General features: G+C 50.7%; 1 protein-coding gene across 46 annotated transcripts in view; it reads right to left on the minus strand.

Annotated features, from left to right (window-relative positions):
• ACTN1 (actinin alpha 1) overlaps positions 1–23461 on the minus strand; it is a 107600-nt gene that overhangs the window by 24848 nt on the left and 59291 nt on the right. For 41 of the 46 annotated variants that reach the window (XR_013396376.1, XR_013396374.1, XR_013396375.1 and 38 more), the window contains 6 exons: positions 22188–22307; positions 13822–13908; positions 11596–11683; positions 10956–11034; positions 5876–5957; positions 3698–3783 (listed from right to left, as the gene is read on the minus strand). The exons of 1 other annotated variant lie outside the window; for it this stretch is intronic. Coding sequence is in view for 41 of the 45 variants with exons in the window: in XM_077941257.1 (XP_077797383.1) it covers positions 3698–3783; positions 5876–5957; positions 10956–11034; positions 11596–11683; positions 13822–13908; positions 22188–22307 (542 nt within the window). In the remaining 4 variants the exon portion in view is untranslated. Of the gene's footprint in view, positions 1–2107; positions 2193–3697; positions 3784–5875; positions 5958–10955; positions 11077–11517; positions 11684–13821; positions 13909–22187; positions 22366–23461 lie in introns of those variants that run through there. 4 more of the 46 variants (XM_077941260.1, XM_077941261.1, XM_077941256.1 and 1 more) reach the window with 4 other exon arrangements.

A 23461-nucleotide genomic window follows, 5' to 3' on the forward strand; every position in this document is an offset into this window, starting at 1 on the left:
CCACATTCCTCCACACCACACACACCTCACACCCTACACCTCACACCCACAGCACACCACACCCCTCCACATCACACACCCTACACCTCACACCCACAGCACACCACATTCCTCCACACCACACACACCTCACATCCTACACCTCACACCCACAGCACACCACACCCCTCCACACCACACACCCTACACCTCACACCCACAGCACACCACATTCCTCCACACCACACACACCTCACATCCTACACCTCACACCCACAGCACACCACACCCCTCCACATCACACACACCACACCTACACCACACACACACCTCACACCCTACCTCACACCCACAGCACACCACATCCCTCACACCTCCTACACACCACACACACCACAGTCCCCACACCCCATACACCTCCTACACACCACACACACCACAGTCCCCACACCCCATACACCTCCTACACACCACACACACCACAGTCCCCACACCCCATACACACACACCTCACACACCACAATCCCCACACCCCATACACGCCTCATACACACACACCTCACACACCACAGTCCCCACACCCCATACACGCCTCATACACACACACCTCACACACCACAGTCCCCACACCCCATACACCCCTCATACACACACACCTCACACACTACACCCTTCCACACTACATTCCCCACACCCCCCAGACACACACCTTACACACACTCCACACCCCCCATACACACACCACACACACCTCACACACCACACCCCCCCATACACATACCACACACACATCCATACCATACACACACACCCCATATCTCATCCACCACATCCCTCACACCACACATATTGCAAACCACACACTCCTCAGAACCCCGCATACCCATACACACCACACACACCCACTTCATACCCCCTACACCCACACGCATCTCACACTCCCTTCCAAGTTTTGTCACCAGCCAGGACACAGTGAAGGCTTCAGAGGCAGGGAAGGCCAGCATCGATGGGCATGAAGCCCAGGACAGACCCCTGAAGGAGAAGGGGAGAGACTGGAAGAGCGGGAAGGAGCTTTGGGAGGAGGGGAAAAGACCATAGCAGAGAGCTCAGCCTGACCATGGACACGGGCAGGTGCACACCTGCGGCTATCGGGCCAGGAGGCCAATCAAGGCAAGGGAGAGAAGCTGCTCACACCCTGGCCACGAGGGGCAAAGGGAGGGGGCACAGGAACAGCAGCAGGAGAGGTGAGAAGGACAAAGAGGAAGCAGAAGGAAGGCCAGAGGAGAGGCTGAGAGGGGCTGGGCAGGCTGGGGGGACACCTATGAGAAGGAGCCTCTAGGGGGAGCTGCTCTCCTGTCTCTGGTCCGCACCAGTGAGCCCTGGAAGGAAGTTCAGGAGGGTCTTGGATGCCCAACCAGGCAGGGAACAGGGCTGCTGCCAGCCCATATGGTGTCTCTGGATCATTTTTCACCTCTTCCCCAAGGGCACTTCTACTGGGAAAATGTCCTACTGATTTTGTTAGAAGACATTTTCACCGCCATCTGTAGGATCACTTTAGTAATCAACATTCAAATCTCTGTCATCCACTGCACACACATGGCACTCGTGGGTAGTCTGCAACCTGCACAACTGTCCATGGCAGCCTGGTTGAGAAGCATCAGGCAGGGCTCTGGTCTGGACTCCCTGGAGAAGGCAGGAAGACCTCTCCCTGCTCTGGCTGCTGCTAAATTTGCGAGGATGGCCTTGCTCAAGCAGGAAGGAGGGAGAGAAAGAGGGAAGAGGTCCTGGATGTTTAAGGAAATAGCAAGCACTGCCAAGAGCCGTGCTGCCTGGGATAAGGGCTCTTGATGCGGGCTGCAGGGAAGAAGCTGAGACCACAAGCTTCTTTCTCGCTTGTGGTATCCGCTATGCCCATGGCATAGGGACAGAGACACAGGAGGTCATTCAGAGGCTGGGGTTCTCTGGCATCTTCAAGTGTCCTGGCCAAAGTTCAGAGTACTGTCCCCCTGCAAGAGAAGGAGGGGCTTCTCTATCTTCCTTCCATCCCAGGGCCTGCTGCTGGAGTGTCCAGGGAGGACGGAAGAGATGGGCAAGAGGGGAGAGTGGAGGAGGCCGAGGGAGAGCTCACCTTCTGCGCACCCGAGAAGGCGTGGCCGTGACATGAAACATTAGGTCACACGGCCTTCCCATCCGGCCTTAGCGTGCCTACACATCTGCACAGAGAAGGAGAAGAGGTTGAGAGGAGAAAGTAGGCAGCGGTAGCAGCACAGAATAAACCCAAACAGCCACGGTGGACGGAAAGAGGACACAAGACAGACGGACAGACAGAAAAGGAGGGAATGAGCAGAAAGAGAAAAAATGAGACCGCAGGGGAGGGAGTGGGTGGGAGGTGAGCAGAGTCTGAGGCAGGGACGGCACAGGAGAGGTGGGAGAGGGCGGGGGCTCCCATCATGCATTTTTTTGTTTTGTGGTTGCTTTTTTGTTTTGTTTTGTTTTGTTTTTTGAGACAGAGTCTCACTCTGTCACCCAGGCTGGATGGAGTGCAGTGACACAATCTTGGCTCACTGCAACCTCCGCCTCTTGGGTTCAAGCGATTCTCCGGCCTCAGCCTCCTGAAAAGCTGAGATTACAGGCGCACGCCACCACACCTGGCTAATTTTTGTATTTTTAGTGGAGAAGGAGTTTCACCATGTTGGCCAGGCTGGTCTCGAACTCCTGGCCTCAAGTGATCCACCCACCTCGGCCTCCCAAAGTGCTGGGATTACAGGCGTGAGCCACCGCGCCCGGCCTCATCATGCATTTTCAGATGGTCACTCAGATGCCATGTGGAGGGTGGGAGATCTGCATGAGACATGAAGGTTCTGTGGACATGGTGATGTTGTGCTTCCTCTAGGGTCCTGCCTACCAGGGAGGACTGGGGGAGGGGGTGTGTGCTGCCTAAGCCTGGTGATGAAAACCTCCAAATCTTCAATGTCCGCAGCATGAACAGTACCCTTTAGTCGTGGTACCCCTGTGTGGTGTGGAACCTGCACAACTGAACTTTAACCTCAGGCCTCCCAGAGCAAAACTGGGCCAGGACACTTGAAGGGGCTCACAGCTGCCCACCCCCTCTCCATTCCTCCCAGAGGTTCTGCTTATGTCTGAGAACACAGAGTGCAGCATGGCCGCACGGGAGTCCCAGGCAGGATACAGGAGAAGGCACTAGAGCCCAAAGGGGCTGAGGACAGATCTGCTAAGTCATGCCCATGAGCAGGACAAAGGTGGGGCTTTATGATGCCTTTGCCAAGTGGGTAAGTGAAGACTGGAGTTGCCTCCCAGCATTGCCCTTCTAAGGGAACTCCAGCTGCTCTGTCAAGCCAGTGGCTTCAACAGACCTGGGCATGGAAGGGCTGCTCCTGTTCACCTTCCAGCCTTCCAGAACCTCCCGGGCTGCCTCATGCACACAGCCCTTCCTGCTTAAGCCAGTCATCTGGGTCCCAGAAAGTGGGGTGCTGCCCAATTTTCTTGTTAACAGTAGAAGATGAGAGAGAGAGGTGTGGGGTGGGAGAGGAGCTAGGTAAGAACAACACGCCACTTCAGAACCAGGGGCTGCCTCTGTCTGAGAGACCAGACCATCCAGATACCTGTCACCAGGAGAGGTGGAGGCGGGCAGGAGGACATGGTTTGGGCTCCAGCAGGAGGTGTGCTGGGCATGGAAGGAGCAGGGGGCCCTGGGTACCTTCTGGGCTCCAGAGAAGGCGTGGTAGAAGCTAGACACGTAAGTCATGATGGCTTTCTCATCCGGTCGGGCAGTTCCAACGATGTCTGTCAAGAAAAATCTGCAGTTAAAGCCAGCTGGTTCCAAGAACACCATACACCCCCGATGTGATGCAGAAAGAAGCTCACAATACCACCAAGTCTTCTTGCCAAAATGTGGAGCCCGAATCTAACCAGCCTCTGGCGTCAACTTGCGCTTATGGGAATGTAAGTAGAGGAACACGTGAAATGAAGCCCCAAAGAGGCAGACAAACCCAGAATAAGGAACTTGCTACAGGACAGTGGCCCCATTTCTGCAACAAGTTCAATGGCAGGAATAAAAGGGGTCAAAGGGAAGAGAGAAGTCCTAGAGATGGGAAAAGCTGTCAGAAACACAACCGAATGCCAGTATGGACCTTGTTCGGATTCTGATTAAAACAAACCAACCCTCAAAGAAATGTCATAGGTAATTATGGAAATTTCATTATGAACTGGGTATCAAATGGAATTATCAATTTGCTAAATGTGAAAACTTCATCGTTGCCTAAGAAAATAACTCTATTTTTAAGGTATGTATTCAGAAGCATGCAGTAGTAAAATGATGTGATATCTCAGAATTGCTTTAAGATACTTCAACAAAGAAATAAGAAAAAAACAAAGTGTGGCAAGACCTTAGTAGCCATTCTATCTGGATGATGGAAATAGGAAAGGTCATCATGCTATTCTTTCTGCTTTTGCCTGGGTTTTTACATGTTTGAAAATTTTCCTCATGATATTTTTGAAATTTTAAAAGCTACTGGTGGCTTTGGGAGGCCAAGGCAGGCAGATCACTTGAGGCCAGAAGTTCGAGACCAGCCTGGCCAACTTGGTGAAACCCCGTCTCTACTAAAAATATAAAAATTAGCCATTGGTAGGTGCCTGTAATCCCAGCTACTCGGGAGGCTGAGGCAGGAGAATCGCTTGAACCTGGGAGGCGGAGGTTGCAGTGAGCTGAGATCACACCGCAGCACTCCTGCCTGAGTGATACAGGGAGACCCCGTCTCAAAAAAAAAAAACCACTGATGGGGCAGAAGGGCAGGGAGCAGTCTGGACCCCACCGTGGTCTTTTCCTGTCCCCATGACCCTTTTCTAGCCCCTCAGCACTGAGCAGGTGGGGCCAAGGAGAGCACACAGGGAAGCGGCCACGGTGAGTCAGGCTCCTCCCAAGGGGCAAGCACAGAGATGGGACAAGAAGACCCAGCCTGACCCCACTCTGGAGCTGCCAGCCCTGGCTTCATGAACCCACAGACCCCTATGCTCCCAGATGCCTCCCTTCCCCCTATAGCCCCTGCTCACCCCATCCGAGATGCTCTGCATGGGGAGAGGGGCAATGGCGGGGTCAGCGGCCAGGAAGAGCTGGGTTTCCAGCCCCAGACCCAATCTTTGGTAAGGATGTTCTAGTGTCAAACCCTGAACCTGTCCCCATCCAGGTGTCCTGGTTAGCAGCATTTGGGACACCAAGGCCTTGGTGAGGAACAGAAAAGTCAACACTCAACTTGGGCCCCCTCCTTCCTTGCCTACCCCACATGGAGCCACTTCCTCTGGCTGGGATCTGCCCAGCAAGGTCAGAACTGGACACTTCCACCACTGAGAAAGTCCAAGCCATAGTTCTCTAGCACCCTCCTCAGAAGATGCTAGAAGGAAGCCAGGGTTACAGATTAGAGCAAACACCATGCCCAGTCAGCCCCAGTCATAGCTGGGGCATAAAGGAGATGCTAAGCTCAGCCGTCCCAGAGACCACCCAAGGCTCAGAGAGTTAGGACAGTGCACCTCTCAGCAAGAGAAACTTCCCATCCCAAACTGTGTCGGACAACAAGGGCACACTTCCCCGCACCCCAGCACCTGCTACCCTGACTCCAAGGGAAAGATGAGAACCATCCTCAGGCAATCGATGCAAGAACAGCCCCTAGGCCCTTTGCAGAATCAGCTAACACCTCTCCCTCCAAAGCTCAGGGAACAATGGAAGAATCCCCAAGAGACTGTGATCCCCATGCTCCTCAAATGCAGTTCCAGAAGACCAGGCCCTGCTCCTGTCCAGCCCTGGACTGCTGGGGTCCACCCCTTCTTAGCCGCTGAGTGATGGGGGGATGGGCAAGATACACAGAAGGAAAGCGCCTTTCACCTTCGGCATCCAGCATCTTGGGGATGTCCAGGTACTTCTCTGCCACATCAAAAGCTGTATTCAGATTTGTGAGTGGATCATCCTAGAGGGAGAAGAGGAGGAAGGGATGATAAAGTGAGAGCCACATCAAGTCACTGGCTACTCCCAATTGGGTGGTCACCCAAACTGGGGAGCAGAGCGACTTTCTCCCAGCCCCAGCTCGATCCTCAGGGGAAAGTTCCAGATGTGGAAGGCTGGTCTCACCACTGGGGCTCACTGGTTGGAGGTTTAAAGCATTCTCTTTCCCCCTTCAAGCTTCAGATTGTCAGGGAAATGGGGCGAAGTAGTCTGCAGCCTGAGTCGGGAGTAGGAAGGAGTTCCTAAGAAATGTGTGCTAGGAGCAGGGCACTGGCCTAGTCACCATCCATCCTGGCTTCTGGTTTCAGCTCTGCCTCCAACCAGTGGGACTCATGGGTAGATAACCTGACCTTAGCTTCTCCATCCATAACTCAAGAGTTGGAGTAGGGAGCTCTAAACTCTAGACTAGTCAAGATTTGGAGCAGGACCCCTCTGGTGCTCACATTCCATGAAATTTGGAGGCTCCTTTAGCCACAGCTTTGGACTCTTCTGGCTTCTGCTACTTTCTCAAGAACACTTAGCAGGGATTGGCAAGGATGTTGAGAAGCTGTAATCCTTGTGCGATGAATGCAACATAAACGTAGGTGGCATGTCAAATGGTACAGCTGCTGTAAGAACAGGATGGTGGCTCCTCAAAGAATTAAACATGGGATTACATGGTCCCACAATTCCGCTTGTGGGGAGATACTCAAAAGAATTGAAAGCAGGTTCTCAAAGAGATTTTTATACCTCCATTGTCCACAGCAGCATTATTCACAGTAGCCAGGAGGTAGAAGCAACCCCAGTCCCCATCGATGGACGAACAGATAAGCAGAACGTGGGCACACGCACAATGGAATATTACTCAGCCTTAGCAAGGAGGGAAATTCTGACATACACTGCAACATGGATGAACTTTGAGAATGTTATGCTAAGTGAAATAAACCAGACACAAAGGACACAGGCCGGGCGCACTGGCTCATGCCTGTAATCCCAGTACTTTGGGAGGCCGAGGCAGGTGGATCGTTTGAGGTCAGGAGTTCATGACTAGCCTGGCCAACATGATGACACCTGCAATTAAATACAAAACACCTGCTAAAAATAGAAAAATTAGCTGAGTGTGGTGGTGCGTGCCGGCTACTCGGGAGGCTGAGGCAGAATTGCTTGAACCCGGGAGGCAGAGGTTGCAATGAGCCAAGATCACGCCCCTGCACTCCAGCCTGGGCAACAGAGTAAAACCACACCTCAAAAAAAAAAAAAAAAGACAAACACCATATGCCTTCACTTTTATGAGGTTCCCAGACAGAAAGCAGAATGGTAGCAGCCAGAGGCTGGGGGCAGGAAAGAAAGGGGGATTACCGTTTAGTGGGTACAGACTCAGTTTTGCAAGAAAAGAGTTCTGGAGATGGATGATGGGAACAGTTGTACAATAATGTGAGTATATGGAATACCGCTAAACAGTAAGTATATTTAAAAATGTTTAAAGTGGTAAATTTTGTTTTGTATATTTTACCATAAGTTGTTTTATAAGTTTTTAATGCAGGGGGTAAAAAAACCTTAGTGGAAGAGTTTCTGGCTGGGCCCTTCTCCTCCATTCTTGGTTCCCCAGACTAACCTAGAGCAAGCTGGTTGTGTCGGCCCAGGACTCAGTTTCCCTGTTTGCTAAAGGGAGAAGTATAGGGTAATAAAAAGATAAATACATCATCCGGGATGTTTTCAGGAGGAAATTGTTCTAAACAGAGAAGGTGGGGTCCTTCTGGGAAAGTCTCCAACAGCAGCCAGGAGGGTGAACACTGACAAGTAGTCAAGGTCATTCCCATCTAGGGCCTTGAGCAGCAGCTGCCAGTGCTCAGGTCCAGGTACACACACACCCACCCCACGTGAGTCCCAGGGACCCCAGGGCCCCATGCCCACCCATGGCTGCTGCAGGAAGGAAGAGCTTCCCAGTCGGAGCCCCTCAGCCCTCTCTCCCTATTCCTCAGCACCAGCTGGTCTTGCAACCTCCTTGTTCTCTGGAAGGGTGTTCCTGGTTCACTGTGTGTGCTAGGATTTGGGCTGGATTTTACTGATGATGATACTGAATTAAAAAGAGTGGAAGCAGGCCGGGCGCGGTGGCTCAAGCCTGTAATCCCAGCACTTTGGGAGGCCGAGGCGGGTGGATCACGACGTCAGGAGATCGAGACCATTCTGGCTAACACAGTGAAACCCCATCTCTACTAAAAAACAGAAAAAATTAGCCAGGCGTGGTGGTGGGCGCCTGTAGTCCCAGCTACTCGGGAGGCTGGGACAGGAGAATGGCGTAAACCCGTGAGGCGGAGCTTGCAGTGAGCCGAGATTGCGCCACTGCACTCCAAGCTGGGTGGCAGTGAGCTGAGATTGCGCCACTGCACTCCAAGCTGGGTGACAGAGCGAGACTCCATCTCAAAAAAAAAAAAAGGGTGGAAGCCAGGTGTGGTGGCTGTGACTGTAATCCCAGCTACTTGGGAGGCTGAGGCAGGAGGGTCACACTGAGACCAGAAGTTCAAGAACAGCCTGGGCAATACAGTGAGACTTCATCTCTACAAAAAAATTACAATTAAAAAACAGAAGGGGGCTGGGCACGGTGGCTCACACCTGTAATCTCAACACTGTGGGAGCCCGAAGCAGGCAGATCACCTGAGATCAGGAGTTTGAGACCAGCCGGCCAGCATGGTGAAACCCTGTCTCTACTAAAAATACAAAAATTAGCCGGGCGTGGTGGTGGGTGCCTATAATCCCAGCTACTCGGGAGGCTGAGGCAGGAGAATTGCTGGAATCTGGGAGGCAGAGGTTGCAGTGAGCTGAGATCGCACCATTGCACTCTTGCCTGGGCAACACAGCAAGACTATGTCTCAAAAAAAAAAAAAAAAAAAAAAAAAGGCTGGGCATGGTGGCTCATACCTATAATCCCAGCACTTTGGGAGGCCAAGACGGGTGGATCACCTGAGGTCATGAGTTCGAGACCAGCCTGACCAACATGGCGAAACCCCATCTCTATTCAAAATACAAAATTAGCTGGGCATGGTGGCGCGCGCCTGTAATCCCAGCTACTCAGGCAGCTGAAGCAGGAGAATCACCTGAACCCGGGAGGCAGAGGTTGCAGTGAGTAGAGATCGCGCCATTGCACTCCAGCCTGGGCGACAATAGTGAAACTCTGTCTCAATAAATAAATAAATAAATAAATAAAAATAAAAAAAACAGAAGGGGAGACAGAGACAGCGAAACAGGGAGAAATTGGCAGAGATAAATAAAAAGACAGAGAGGGATAGCGTGTGGGAGGGCGCTAACTGGGTATCAGAAAGAACTCCTGGACTTTCACCTCCCAAATGGCTGACGCTTCCAAATTCTTCAGAGTAAGGGAGGGGGCTCCAGAGCCACGGTCAGCACAGACCCCTTTATGTGGGGATGTCCAACAGCAGTGGAGGAACTGGCCACTGACACCCCAGCATACTCAAGCAGGGACAGAGATACGTGCACACCTGTCACCAAAGCCCATCGGCTGAATAGGAAGTGGTGATGATGCCTTCAAAAGAGAAAACTGCCACCTCTAGGATATTCCCCCTTGGCCACGTGTGATTTGGCCACACAGCTTCCCAGCAGGACAGGAAGTTTCTCTCTTTTTTTTTTCCTTGCCAAGCAGCTGAGGAGGTGGGCCAAGGATCCTCTTCCCCCAGGAGGTTAGCTGGGGAAGGGCTGGCCCCTGCTGTGGCGCCTCTCCTTCAGCAGATGGGCCCTTCCAGTGGACAAAGGCCTCAGCCCCAAGCTTCAGGTGACGGGGCAGTGTGTGGGGGGCTGGCGGAGGCGGGGCGCAGTACAGGGAAGCAAGTAGGAATCTGCTCCTTCCCTCCCTCAAGATCCTTTTCGGCAGCTTGCTATCCACCCGCCCGCGGCCAAGGGCCTGCCACCACCACAAGTTGCACAGCAGCTCCTGCCCCAGCAATACTAGACCTCTCCTGGCCACTGAGAAGCAAGACGCCCTTCCTGGAGGCCCAGGCAAGGCAAGAGCTACACCGAACACTGTGTTCTCCAGTGTCAAGGTGAAGTAGAGGCACATAAATCCAGCCGCTCCTTGAAGCCTCCCTTGCCAAGAGATTTGAGCACAGATAGGCGACATTCCAACCCCAACTCCAGGTCACCAACTGGGGGCTTGGGAAGGGCCTTTCCCGGGATGGCCATGCCATTGCGGCCTCTTGGCACCAAGATGGACCAAGAGGGAACTTGGAGAGTGTGGTCAGAGGGTCCAGGAGGGAACCTGGAGAGTGTGGTCAGAGGGTCCAGGAGGGAACCTGGAGAGTGTGGTCAGAGGGTCCAGGAGGGAACCTGGAGAGTGTGGTTAGAGGGTCCAGGACAGGTTTCTCCAAGGTCCAGGGCAGTGTCATCCAACCAGCTCAGACACTGAGAACCACCATGAGGCTAGAAACACAGCTCCCACTCCCACATCTGTCCCCACTCCACACATCCACTCAAGAAAAAGCACTGCAGCTTCATGCTGAAGGCAGGAGTGAAACCAAAAGAAAATCCCCCAGCCAAACTTCAGCAATAAAGGAAACCAAATCCATGGATAGGATAAGCTGCCCAGGACCGCACAGGAAGTCAAGGACAAGGCGGGGATGAACTGTCTCTTAGAATATGTGTCTTCTCTTTACAAGTCCCGGAAAAACAGAAAGGAGAAACGTCATGTACCATTCCATCCCTCTGACCAAGCTGCTGCCGCAGCTGTGATATTTTTCCTGGCGGGCTGTGTATGTGTGCAGGAACACACACACCACGCACAAGGCTAATGAAGTTGCCCTAACAGGGAAGGTGTTTTTCTCTTCACTTTCAGTTGGAGCTCTGTCTGGCTATTCTAAGAGGCCAACACCGCTCAGGTTGGACCATGGACTGTCACAGAAAGGGTCCTAGTCCTGCTCTTTTCCCACCCCACCTGCCAGGGACCCAAAGTGGGAGGTCAGGTGGGCACACATACCTTCCGCAGCTTCCCGTAGTCAATCAGCTCGGGCCGGTGTCGGTGGATCAAGGCACAGAAGCCGAGGCCATCCTTCCAGCTGCCCGGGGAGAGAGAAGAAGGGGTAGGCTGGTAAATGAGGCTGAACAAACGGGAAGCCAAGCACTGACCAGGGCAAAGCAGGGGCCTCCTGGACTCCAGAGAGATGAACACAGAGCTTTCTGGGGCAGGAGTCAGAAGACAGGACAGGAAGGGACATTTGTTCCTACCACAATCCCAGGCACTGGGGTCAAGACTTTGTGGAGGGGTTGGTAGGTTGAGATAAACCTGCCATATCCAGCCCTACCCCCAACCAAGGCCTATGGCCCTAGTCTGCTGTTCCAGAGCCCTGGGCTGGGACTTCCTGGACAATTTCCTTGGGGGCGCTCCCAGTAGCAAAGGCATCAACCAAAGTTATATCAGGCAGCAGCCCTAAGACACTGCAGGGAGAGAGACAGGGGGATTCAGAGGGATGGTGACACCCCCTTCCCAAGGAAAGCTACTTCTTCCACCAACAGTCTCCACTTTGTTCTAAAGCTGAGACTGAGCCAGTCAAGGGGGTCTGGGAGCTCCCGGGGGGGCAGCCTGGTTCTGCGGGAGCCCCTCGGCCCCCAGCACTCACCTTATGTGGAAGTTCTGGATGTTGACGTTTTTGTAAGGGGCCGTCTTTCTTTGACACCACAGGAGCAGCCCTTCCTTGGCTGAAGTCTCTGTGGGGAAGGGGACGGGCAGCGAGGTCAGAGGGCTGACTCGGTGGAGGAAGGGACGCTGGCTCATGGAGGCCCCACTGTGACCCCCTGATGCCAACCCTCCTTCAGAGGGCTGAAGGAGGAGCCCTGGCCATCAAGTCTATTCCCTTGACAAAGTTTGAGAAGTTATTTGAGAAACAGAAAAAGCAAGCTGGGAAGCTTTTCAGAGCTAGTTGTGCTATACATATAAATTCTGAGGCAACAGTTTTTCCAACTTCAAGAATTATCTCCCCCTACTCCTTTTATTCAAAGAAATGGTAATGATACAAAGTAAGTCAGCAACCTCTATCAGGTTGAGGAGGAAGATTTGATTGATCTGGGAAATCTACACATCCAGGGGTCTCCAGACAGGGGATCCCACAGCCTGAGGGGTGCACACAGCTGAGTGAGAGGAAAGCATTAGGACTCCTAGACAGATAGTTTTTAATCTAAAAAATAAAAAATAAAAAAATAAAAAATAAAAATAAGGTCTCCCTATATTTACTTCATGGATCAATACTGCTGCCCTCTGTGTATGAAGGAGCCACGTGTCTGTGAGGTTAGGCAGGCAACTGAGGAGACTCACGGAGCTCCCAGCACAGAAGAAAGACTGCAAACCACACTACCCCCCGATATGCTTTGGCTGTGTCCCCACCCAAATCTCATCTTGAATTGTAGCTCCCATAATTCCCATGTGTTGTGGGAGGGACCCAGTGGGAGATAATTGAGTCATGGGTGTGGTTCCCCCATACTGTTCTTGTTGTAGCGAATAAGTCTCACGAGATCTGATGGTTTTCTAAGGGGAAACTCCTTTCACTTGGCTCTCATTCTCTGCCTGCTGCCATGCAAAAGGTCCCTTTGCTCTTCCTTGCCTTCCGCCATGATTGTGAGGCCTCCCCAGCCATGTGGAACTGTGAGTTCATTACACCTCTTTTTATTTATAAATTACCCAGACTCGGGTATGTCTTTACCAGCAGCGTGAAAACTGACTAATATACTCCTGTGTTCATGCCTGTGAATTGGAGGTTAAGGTACTCCGTGGACTGGGTTCATGAATGATCTCATTTATTTTCAATGCACAAAATGGACTTTAAAATGATATTCAAGGGTTCCTACAAAGACCATAACCACCTAAGCAAAAGCAGACAATTTAAAAATTGGCAAAGCTAGTGCTTTTACTTAGCTTAAGCTCTTCGTCAGCTAAATCACAAGAGTAACACAATGATGACTTCAGAGCTGACAGGAAGCCCACCCAAAAGAATCAAAATCATCAAGAAGGCTATTTGAGAAATGGATTTACATCCACTGTCATTAACAAGAACCACACGCCAGGTGACTACTATGACCCTCTTTCCAACCACTTCAACCCTAAATACCAAGTACCCATAAACCGAACTTGGACCCCTGCATTGCTGTATCACAGAGTGTCAAACCAACATCTCCATCACAAAGCAACTGAATTGAATCCACGTTATTTTTATTAAGAAATTCCTTTGACTAAAAATGTTTATGATGTCTATGCCATTAAAACAAACATTTTAAAAATATTATCTCCATCTCATCTTGTAAAAGTTTGTTTCAGTATCTGTGTTTTATCATACACACGGCAATACACAAATATTATGCAAGATAAATACATGCATAGCAGACATAAAGCTCAAAAACTGCCCGAGTATGGAACCAAATGTAGAGATCACTTCTCCAGACCATGACAGCCCTTGCAGATCTGTGAAGTGGTCACTAGAGGATGCTAGGGGAGCGGAGTAGAGGACGGGGTTAGCGCCCCTCCTGGCCCTTCCTCCCAGCGGCATTTCCCCACCCTTTCAGATGAACGACCCAAGAGCCAGGTGGGTTTTCCAATATACTTCCCCATGGCAGCCTTGGGCTTTCCCAAAGTGGGGAGTTTCCCTGGGGCCAACATGCCTATGAGAATCAGAATGGCAAATAGTTCTTTTTTCTCCATTGACTGGAAGAGAGGGCTGATGCCCAATAAATGAGCAAGAAGCCTAGGACACGGCCCCTGATGAACGTCCATTGCCCTGGGTGTGGGAGTTCTCCAGGCTAAGCCCAGGGAGGGAGATGGAGTGGTGATGGCAGGATGGAACAAAGCGGAAACCCACCTTCCACGGAGATGTCCTGGATGGCAAAGCGCAGGATGATGGTCCAGATCATGCCCAGGGTCATCTTCACATTCCCATCCACGATTTCTACAGAAACAGCAGCACCACGCATCAGAAAGGGCCTCGGCGGGGACAGAATTAACACTCCCTCAGCACCCATAGCACTCCATGCCCCACACTAGGAATCAAAGACTCCAGAGCTCTACTTCTAGAAGGAAACCGGATTTCTGCTTGTTTGTTTTTGAGACAGGGTTTTCGCTCTGTCACCCAAGCTAGACTGCAGTGGCGCAATCATGGCTCACTGCAGCCTCCAAATCCTGGGCTCAAGCAATCCTCCCATCTCAGCTTCCTGGGTAGCTGGGACTACAGATAGGCCACCACTCTCGGCTAATTTTTTCATTTTTTGTAGAGACAGGGTCTTATGATATTGCCCAGGCTGGTCTCAAACTCCTGGGTTCAAATGATCCTCCCACCTTAGCCTCCCAAAGTGCTGGAATTACAGGCATGAGCTACCATGTCTGGCCTGGATGTTTCTTAAAGTTAATGCATAAACTGTGACAGGCGCTGGAAGAGAAGTCTATTTGGGGCACCAAAAAAAGGTGTAATCAATCCTAATTGGAGACAGTGGGTACATCGGGGAAGGCCACAGAGAAAGGGGCATTTGAAATCCTGATCTGTGTCCCCAGCTGATGAAGAAGAGGAGAGGATTTCTAAACAATCACAAATGTTCTGGCAATTCTGTGAGCTGGGGCTGTCTGGGCAATCACAGCTCTCAAAATAGCCACCCACATGTGGAAAAACCAGTGGAATCAAGAGACAGTCACAAACTTAAAGTTTTGTAAATTGCTATTTTGAACCATCCACTGACTCAACCTCACAATGCCATTAGTTTGGGTATTAAAACAGATTAAAAAAAATCAAACAACAGCTTCAAGATCACAGCTAACAGATAACCCACTATATTTAGTCTAAGCAGCACCTTTTAGAGTTTTAGAATCTACAAGTTCTATGAAGTAGATTTTCTCTTTTTTTCTGTACCAGGCCTAATGGCAGGGAATACAACATAAATAAGCCCTATTTTAAGGAGCCCAATACAAGGAGCCATTTATGGTCTTGTGGTTGAACAAGTGATACTCAAGTGTACATTCCACACCCCTCACCACCTGCATCCAGACCAGGAGATAGTAATCTGGCCCATGGTAAGACACGCTCAGTTAAGAGTAAGGTACCCAAAGAATATCTTATTTTTTTCCCACCTACAGCATTAATTTTAGGGGAGACCCAATAGAACCATGAGAGGGATCCATTTCTAGGGAGTCTGACCCTACTAAGATTTGCATCCCACAAACCCCTGAAACAAGAGTGGATTTCCATTAAGGACAGTATACCCTGACATCTTAGCCCCTTTCCCAAAAGTGAAGGCAAAACTGTATGCTGCTCCATGACCAGCAGGGTGTAGTCCATGGAGCGGTGCTTGGCCACAGCCACCTCCCAGGGGCGGAGCAGGTAACCCACCGAGTCTTCATGGGATGCTGAGCAAAGGAAGAAGTGTCCACTTTGGACATGGAATAGGATGTAACCCTTCTTGCAAACAGGGAAGTAAAAATGCCCTTCCCAGAGCCCCAGACACCAGGGGAGCACAGTCCCACATCCAAGCACTTGAGTTGGGGAGAAACAGAGAGCTGTAGCAGCATGCAACCCCTTTTGCTACTAAGCAACACAGCCAGCCAGCATTTTGCAGTCCACATTGTGGGGAGGCAGAGCTACTCTTTAAGAATCAGTTCATAGACTCGGCAGTGGCTCAAGTCTGTACTCCCAACACTTTGGGAGGCCAAGACAGATGGATTGCTTGAACCCAGGTGTTCAAGACCAGCCTGGGCAACATGACAAAACCCCATCTCTACAAAAATACAAAAATTAAATAGGTATGGTAGTGCCTGTAGTCCCAGCTATTCAGACTTAAGTGGGAGGATTGCTTGAGCCAAGGCAGAGGCTGCAGTGAGCTGTGATCGCACTACTGCACTCCATCCTGGGCAACAAAGCAAGACCCTCTCTCAAAAAAAATAAGATAAAACAAAAAAGTAAAGGAACCGGCTCATAAAGCTTTGATATTTTTAAAAAAGCACTTTCATTTGTGATTTCTAATGGTTTAAAGAGTTCATCTAAATTGAAAAGACAAAAATACCAAACTCTCAATAAATAAGCAAAAGACAAAAAACCATAAAACATGAAATACAAATAATCAATTCATAAGAATGTTCAATCTCACTTATAATCAAAGAAATAAGATCACCTTCCCATGCTATTAAATTAGCAAACTTAACAAACAAAGTTAGGCTGGGTGAAGTAGCTCATGCCTGTAACCCTAGCACTTTGGGAGGCCAAGGTAGGAGGATCGCTTGAGCCCAGGAGTTCAAGACCAGCCTGGGCAACATAGGAGACCTTGCCTCTACAAAAAAATGAAAAAAGTAGCCAGGTGCAGTGGTGCATACCTGTAGTCCTAGCTTCTTGGGAGGCTGAGGCAGGAGGACTGGGGATTGAGCCCAGGAGCTCAAGGTTGCAGTGAGCTGTGATAGCACCACTGCACTCCAACCTGCGTGACAAGCCAAGACCCTGTCTCTTAAAAACAAAAACAAAAACAAAACCCAAAAAAACCCAAAGTTGAAAAACCACATGCCTTGATGTCAGCAAGGCTACCACATTAGAAGTGTAAATTGGTTTAAAAAACAATAATAATAATTTCTGGGAAATTAATCAATTAATCTGGGAAATAATTTGGCCACAAGGAGTATGCATCTTAAAGTTGCTCAACTTTTTGGTAGTAAAATTCTATCTCTAGGAATCTATCCCTAGTCAATGAAAGGAAATGCAGAGTAAGGTTTCTGTATGAATGTACTTGCTGCAAGGCTATATTTATCACAGCCCCATACTAGAAACCTCGCAAATGTACACAGTACACAGAATGACCAAGTAAATCCCCAGACCCCATATCACCCTCTGCTAAAACCTCCACAGCTTCCCACCTCCCTGAGAGTCAAAGCCAGTGGCCAGCAAGGCCCTCGTAGTCTGGCCGCCTGGGCCTCTGGTTCCCCTTCTTCCCCCTGCTCTTCCTTCCCCTCCCCACCTGCTCAGGTCTCCCTGCAGCTCCCCCTCCCTAGATACCTACATGGCTTATCCCTGCCTCCTGCCAGTTTCACTCACATACCCTCTTCTCATGGACACCTCCCTTGACCACCCAAGTTCCTCCCTGCTTTGGTTTTCTCCATCTGACAGGTGTACATGCTTATTTTCTCTCTTTCCCCTCTAGAATGTAAGCCCCTTGAGGGTAAGAATACTTCCTTCTTTGCATCATTGCTTAGAGTCCAGTATGAAGCCTGGCACAGGGAAAGCCCCCATCAGCATCTGCTGAGTGAATGAATGGGTGAACAAACACTAACCACAAGTGGGGGTATGGGCAGAGCTAACACCGGCCTGGGCCCCCTGAGAACACAATGGGCCTCAGTCTCTTCCAGGGCAGGGCCCAGGCCTGGGATGAAGTACGACAAACAGATGATGAGGCCAGGCACGGTGGCTCACACCTGTAATCCCAACACTTTGGGAGGCCAAGGTGGGACAGATCACTTGAGGTCAGGAGTTCAAGACCAGCCTGGCCAACATGGTGAAACCCCATCTCTACTAAAACAGAAATTAGGCAGATGTGGTGGCACATGCCTGTAATCCCAGCTACTCATGGGGCTGAGGCAGGAGAATCGCTTGAATCTGGGAGGGGGAGGTTGCAGTGAGCTGAGCATGCCACTGCACTCCAGCCTGAGCAACAGAGCAAGACTCGTCGCGAAAATAAAACAAAACAAAAAAGACAATGAATGCAGCCATTAACGATTACATCATGAGTGCTTAATAACTTAGAAAAATTGTTCAACATGGGAAACGGGAAAAGCAGGTAAAAAATTTCATAAACAGTGTTTAAAATATAAGGGGAAAAATTTTTAAGCCTAGAAAAAAGCTCTGGCGGTAATCCCATGGTTTGGCCTTCCTAGAGGTGGGACTGCAATGCTAGCCCTCCCCTGGTCCCCCACATGCTGCCCCACTCTGTCACGGCCAAACTGCAGGGACTCCCGCAGGCCCTGACCTCAGTGCCCGCGGATCTGCCATCTTGGAGCCCTCCTGGAGGGACTGAGAGAGGCAGGTGGCTTCTTTCTTGGGTCTTGCCTACTTATCCTCTTCTCCTTCCCCAGAAACTCCCCAGAGAATTTTGCTTACTGAATTCTCATTTACACCAAAGACATACTTTCACTCCAGAAAACAGGCACCAAGCACGAGCACAGAGAGTAGGGTGTGCTTAATTAGCAGCCCATGTACGCCCAGCCCCAGTTCCCACCTGACTCCCATCCCATTCACTCTCCTTCCCCTTCCCTGGCATGGCAGGTCCTGTATTCCAGGCCTCCGGCTTCTCAACGTTTGCAGCAGGGATGCCCCATCTCGCAGGCAGCTTTGTGACAGGGACTGCTTGGAAGGTTGGGCCCAAAGGGAGGGTTCCAAGGTCACAACTGGGCTTCGTGGGAAAAATCTTGATGACAGATTAACAGCGTCTGCCCTTCCTGGTCTACGGCGAGCTATGAAGCTGCTCGCATCCCCTGCTTACTGGGAACCTGTTTCTCCCTCCTTCTCCCTCCAGAGACACTGTCATCTGTTCAGTATTCAGATGGCAGAATGAATGCTGCAGAAATTCCATGTGACAGAAACTAGAACCCCAGGGGCCACCACCTCCCAGACCAATGCTGTGGTATGGCACCCACGGCCCCCTCCATCCTAAAGATACATGCTACCTCACTGACACCACCTCCATGCTCACAGCACCCAAATCCTCAGGCTCTACCTGCCCAAAGACCTTCAAATACAAAATCCTTTTTGAGTTCCTTCCCCTGGTTAACTACATTCCAACCACTCACCCAGGCCAAGTCCCAGTTCCATGAAGTCTACCCATTCTAGAACCAAGTATCGTAAGGGAGACCTTAAGGATGTGCTCCAACCTCTCCCTGATGTGTGGAAGTTCCTTGTCTCCAGCCTCCATGTGCACACCTTCAGGGACAGGACACTCATGACCCTCCCAGAGCCCCGGTTCCATTTCCCAAGGCTCTGCATGTTATCCAGAGTCCACCTCCCCACAGAGTACCTATTCTGGGCCTGCTTCTGCCCTTCGGAGTCAGCCAGAGGTCTTAGTCCTTGCACTGCATGATAATCCTTCAAAGACTTTGGCGGGGGGCTGAGGGGTGTCCCTGCTGGGCCTGGTCTCCACAGTCACAGCCTTCAGCAGCCCAGGATAGACAACCTGCAACGTTCCCCCGACCCCCTTCCAGGAGAGTTCGTTCCAGGCGATCTGCCCGTCACCTTTTATTTATAATCTACATCAATAAACTCCATTTCACTTTTAAAAGCCCACAAAATGCTATTTGCTGCCTCATCTAGTTTCTTGGTTTAGCAGAGCGGCCACTCTGGCATGATCCTAGTGCTCAGCCTGATGGGAGCGGATGATTTCAGACCTGGAAGCCGCAGCTGAAAACATTGGCTCCTCAGGGCAGGGAGAAGGTAAAGAATATCTCATTTTAAAGGAGGCTTTTTGGCTGGGCGAGGGGGCTCACGCCTGTAATCCCAGCACTTTGGGAGGCTGAGGCAGGTGGATCATTTGAGGTCAGGAGTTCACGACCAGCCTGGCCAACATGGTGAAACCCCATCTGTACTAAAAATACAAAAATTAGCCAGGCGTGGTGGCGCGAACCTGTAATCCCAGCTACTTGGGAGGCTGAAGCAGAAGAATCACTTGAGCCTGGGAGGCAGAGGTTGCAGTGAGCCAAGATCGCGCCATTGCACTCTAGTCTGGGTGACAAAGTGAGACCCTGTCTCAAAAAACAAAAAATAAAGGAGCCTTTTCAAAATATTGAGAGAAGCTAGGCCTGTGTCAAAGGAAAAGGGAAAACCGAGGCCGCCAGGTGAATCACCTTCCCAGCACAGCAGCGGCAGTGAGATGAGAGTTCACACCAGTATTCCTCTCACTCCTCACCCCTGAGGCCAGCACCGCAGGGGCAGGCTTGATCTGCCATCTTATTACTGAAGACAATTCCATGGGAAAGTTCTGTCCTGGGACCTGACCCGGGGAGGCAGCGCTGACAGGAAGAGGGAGGCCTCAGCTCTGGAGCCTAACCCTGGGTTTAACCCTGGATCTGCCACATAGAAGCAGTCTGGCTCGGAGCCTGGGCTCAACTGACGACACTCTTCCACTCTAGCAACTTTTCTGAGCCTCAGTTTCCTTAACTGTAAAACGTGGCTGGTGATACCCATCCTACGAGTCCATCGTGACGGTAGCAGGAGATGGCCCCTGTAAAGCATCCTGTCTGGCAACACAGAGCTGGTACTCGGTGAGTGCTACTCTCTTCCACCTTCCCCTTCCCTGCCCTCCTCCCCCGCTTTGGAAGAGGCTTTAAAGAAAAAACAAGTTGTTTTTTAAAATTTAGTTGCCAAATTTTTCTTTTCAAAAAATCTGGATTTCTGGCTTCTTTTGAAAAACCGGAAGATCTAGCAGCACCGGATCCACACAGCGGCAATTTCTTACATCCACAAGGTGCCCATCCCGCTTAGGACATGATTCTGCAGCTCGCCACAGCCCCCCTACCCACCCCTGCCACTGACCCCTGAACCACTTCACAAATTCTCTACACTCCCCTGCCCCGGGGGCATCTGAGCCTGCACCAACCACCTGGGTGACTGTCTTTGGCCTCCCACGCCTGCTTAGTTATAACTTTTTCTGCCAAGTCTTGAATTGCTCCCTAATAAAACAAACTGTTCTTTTCTTATAAGGCAGAGAACATCTTCCTAATCATAAAGCAGAGTATACTGCTATATGTAAATCCTTTGAACATTTATTGAGCACCTACTGTGTGCATCATGCTGCTAGGAGCTGGGGCCACAGGATGTAGAAACCATGCTTTCTGCCTTTGGGAAGCTCATAGCTGGTCGGGGAGATGCTGGAATCCATAAGGCACCTCCCGTGACCACCTTGGGCACTGGCCTGAATTCCAGATAAGGCCAGAGGTGAGCAAATTTTTTCTGTAGAGGGCCTGATAACAAATGTTTCTGGCTCTGTGGTCCATACAATCTCTGTAGCAACTACTCAACACTGCCATTGAAGCACAAAAGCCACTGATGATACATTAACATGGGTGTGCTGTGTTCCAATATTTCCAAAAATCCGAGTCAGCTGGACTTGACCCCATGCACTGCAGTTTGCTGAGCCTGTGTTAAAAGTTCTCCATTTGATGTATCAACAAAATATCCCTCCATTTCTAGAAGAGAGGGGACTGTAAGCTTCAACCAGAGAAGAGGTCTGCTCCTATGGACCTATCAGGAGCAAGACCCCTGCCCCCTCCAAGGAAAGGCCACTCTCTGAGGGCATTTCTCTGGTGTCAGAAAGACCTGCGTTTGAGTTCCGGCTTTGCCATTTATTGACGGCAGAACCTTAAGGAAGTAACGTAATCTCTTTAAGCATTTGTTTTCTTATGGCAAAATTGGGAGAATTAATTATGAGAGCTACCTCATAGGGTTGTTGGAGGATTAAGTATATGCCACAGAGTGAGCAATCCACTCTCACAGCCAGGGTGTGTCTCGAATGAGTGAGATTCGTTCGTTTTCAGGTCTCTGACCTCACGCAGCAGGTGCCCCATAAATACTTGCTAAATCCACGGTCACAGGACTGAAGGGGCCTGGATAGAATATCTTCTGCCTGCTCTAAACGACCAACTCTCAATTTTTCAGAGCCACCACCACGCACACAAGAAATTACACTATCTTCTTTTAATCATTAAGGACATCCTAGTAATAGCTTTTTTGGGAAGTGTTTCTAAGTAAAAGTGAAAGAGTTAGGAAGCTACACTGCAGGGAAATGCTATTAAAAATGTTCCTACAGACTTCAGTCTTGCCAGGACCCCGGGGGAGTCTCGGGGCAGCCTCCGGCCTCCACCAGCCTGCGTCTGCACACCCTTTCCAGCCCACACACAAACCCTCTGCTCCAGGCAATGCTGTGCAGTCAGGCCTGTGGATAGGGGAGGGGGCATGCCACACACACAGAACTCCACAGAGCAAGGACGTGGCTAAGCTGGTGCAGGCATGGGAACAGGGGTCTGAGTCCTTGGTTTTGGGCAGCGCTGAGACCAGAAAAGCGCTGTTGCAATTCAAAGCACCCACAGGCGACCAGATGGAGGTGTTGGGGACCCACTGCCCAATGCCCCCAAGTGATGCAGGGCCCAGGAAGAGAGAACCAGGGGGGACAAAGAAAATCAGACTCCTTAGGGCCACCAGAGGCAGGCCTTACTCACCTTCGGCTCCGATGGACACCAGTTTGACGCCTTTGCTGGCTATGAAATCCAGGGCCTTGTTGACGTTGGAGATCTTGTGCACCCTCATCTTGCCTCGCTCTGGCTTGGCCAAGCGTTCACCTGTTTGGATCAAGAGGGAGGAAAAGGAAGGTGAGATGCTATGAGCCAGGGGCCAGAGCTACTATCACTACACCCTCATCCAAGGCACAGCTTAGCTAGGCAGGAGCGTGTGCATGTGTGCACGTGTGTGTGTGCTCACATGCCGCTCAGGGGCTGGAGAATGTCACCCTGGCAGGGAATGGAGGGAGAATCTACCCTGCCTCTTCTTTCTTCCGCTTCTCAGGTCCAAACCTGCTTGCATCCACTCAACATTTATTTATCGAGCCCCTATGCATGCCAGGGATTTGGCTGGGTGCTAGGAATAGGGGGGTGAACAAAACAGTTTCTTGCCTTTATGTAATTATAGTCCAGTAGGAGAGACAGACCTTAAACAGAGAAACACAAATAAATATATACAATGAACATATACAAAGAAAGATCCATGCTCTTCAAAAGAGGAGGAGGAAGAGGAAGGAGGAACTGAGGATTGGTCAGGAAGGTCTGAGTCTTTGCAGCCAGGCAAAGAAAGCAAGGAATGACGATCAAGGCAGAAGGAATAGTACATGTAAAGGCCCTGAACTCCTTTCTAGCCTTCCCTGTGCCCTGGGAGCAGGGTATAGGTTACTCAAGTATGAACTTCCCTGGTATTTAAATGGGCTGCCTATAGCAGCCCATCCCCATTTGAGAACTGCAGTTCTTGTCCTGTTATGCAGCCTCCCATGGGCACCCACGGCTCAGCTCCAGGTCAACTCTCCACCCCCACCTCCAGACTCCACACAGTAGCTTCTGCTGCTCAGGTTTCAACGTCAGAACCTTCAAGAAAATAGAGGTAGAGGAGCTGGCTCTCCAAATACCCCCATTAAGAGTGCTTTTATCCCAGAACAACAAGCATCCAGGAGCCTCTGAGAATTTTCTAAGTGCAGCATGTGGCCATACCTAGGAAAGGGGTACATAGCTGTCAGGGTCTCTAAGGGGCCAAGGACCCCAAAAGGCTGAGACCCACCATCGCAGAGCCTGGAACTCAGGCCCCTTGTGCCTGCCCTGATTTCCTGACCAGCCCCACTGTCTCCCCAGCAGGCCGACAGTCTGGCTGTGACAGCTCCAGGGACCAGCCACTGGGATTCTGGGCTAGCCCACCCTGTCAGAGCAGCACCTCTCCAGGTGGCTTCCCAGCA

Source organism: Macaca mulatta, chromosome 7, assembly GCF_049350105.2.
Source record: "Macaca mulatta isolate MMU2019108-1 chromosome 7, T2T-MMU8v2.0, whole genome shotgun sequence".
Classification (NCBI taxonomy): domain Eukaryota; kingdom Metazoa; phylum Chordata; class Mammalia; order Primates; family Cercopithecidae; genus Macaca; species Macaca mulatta.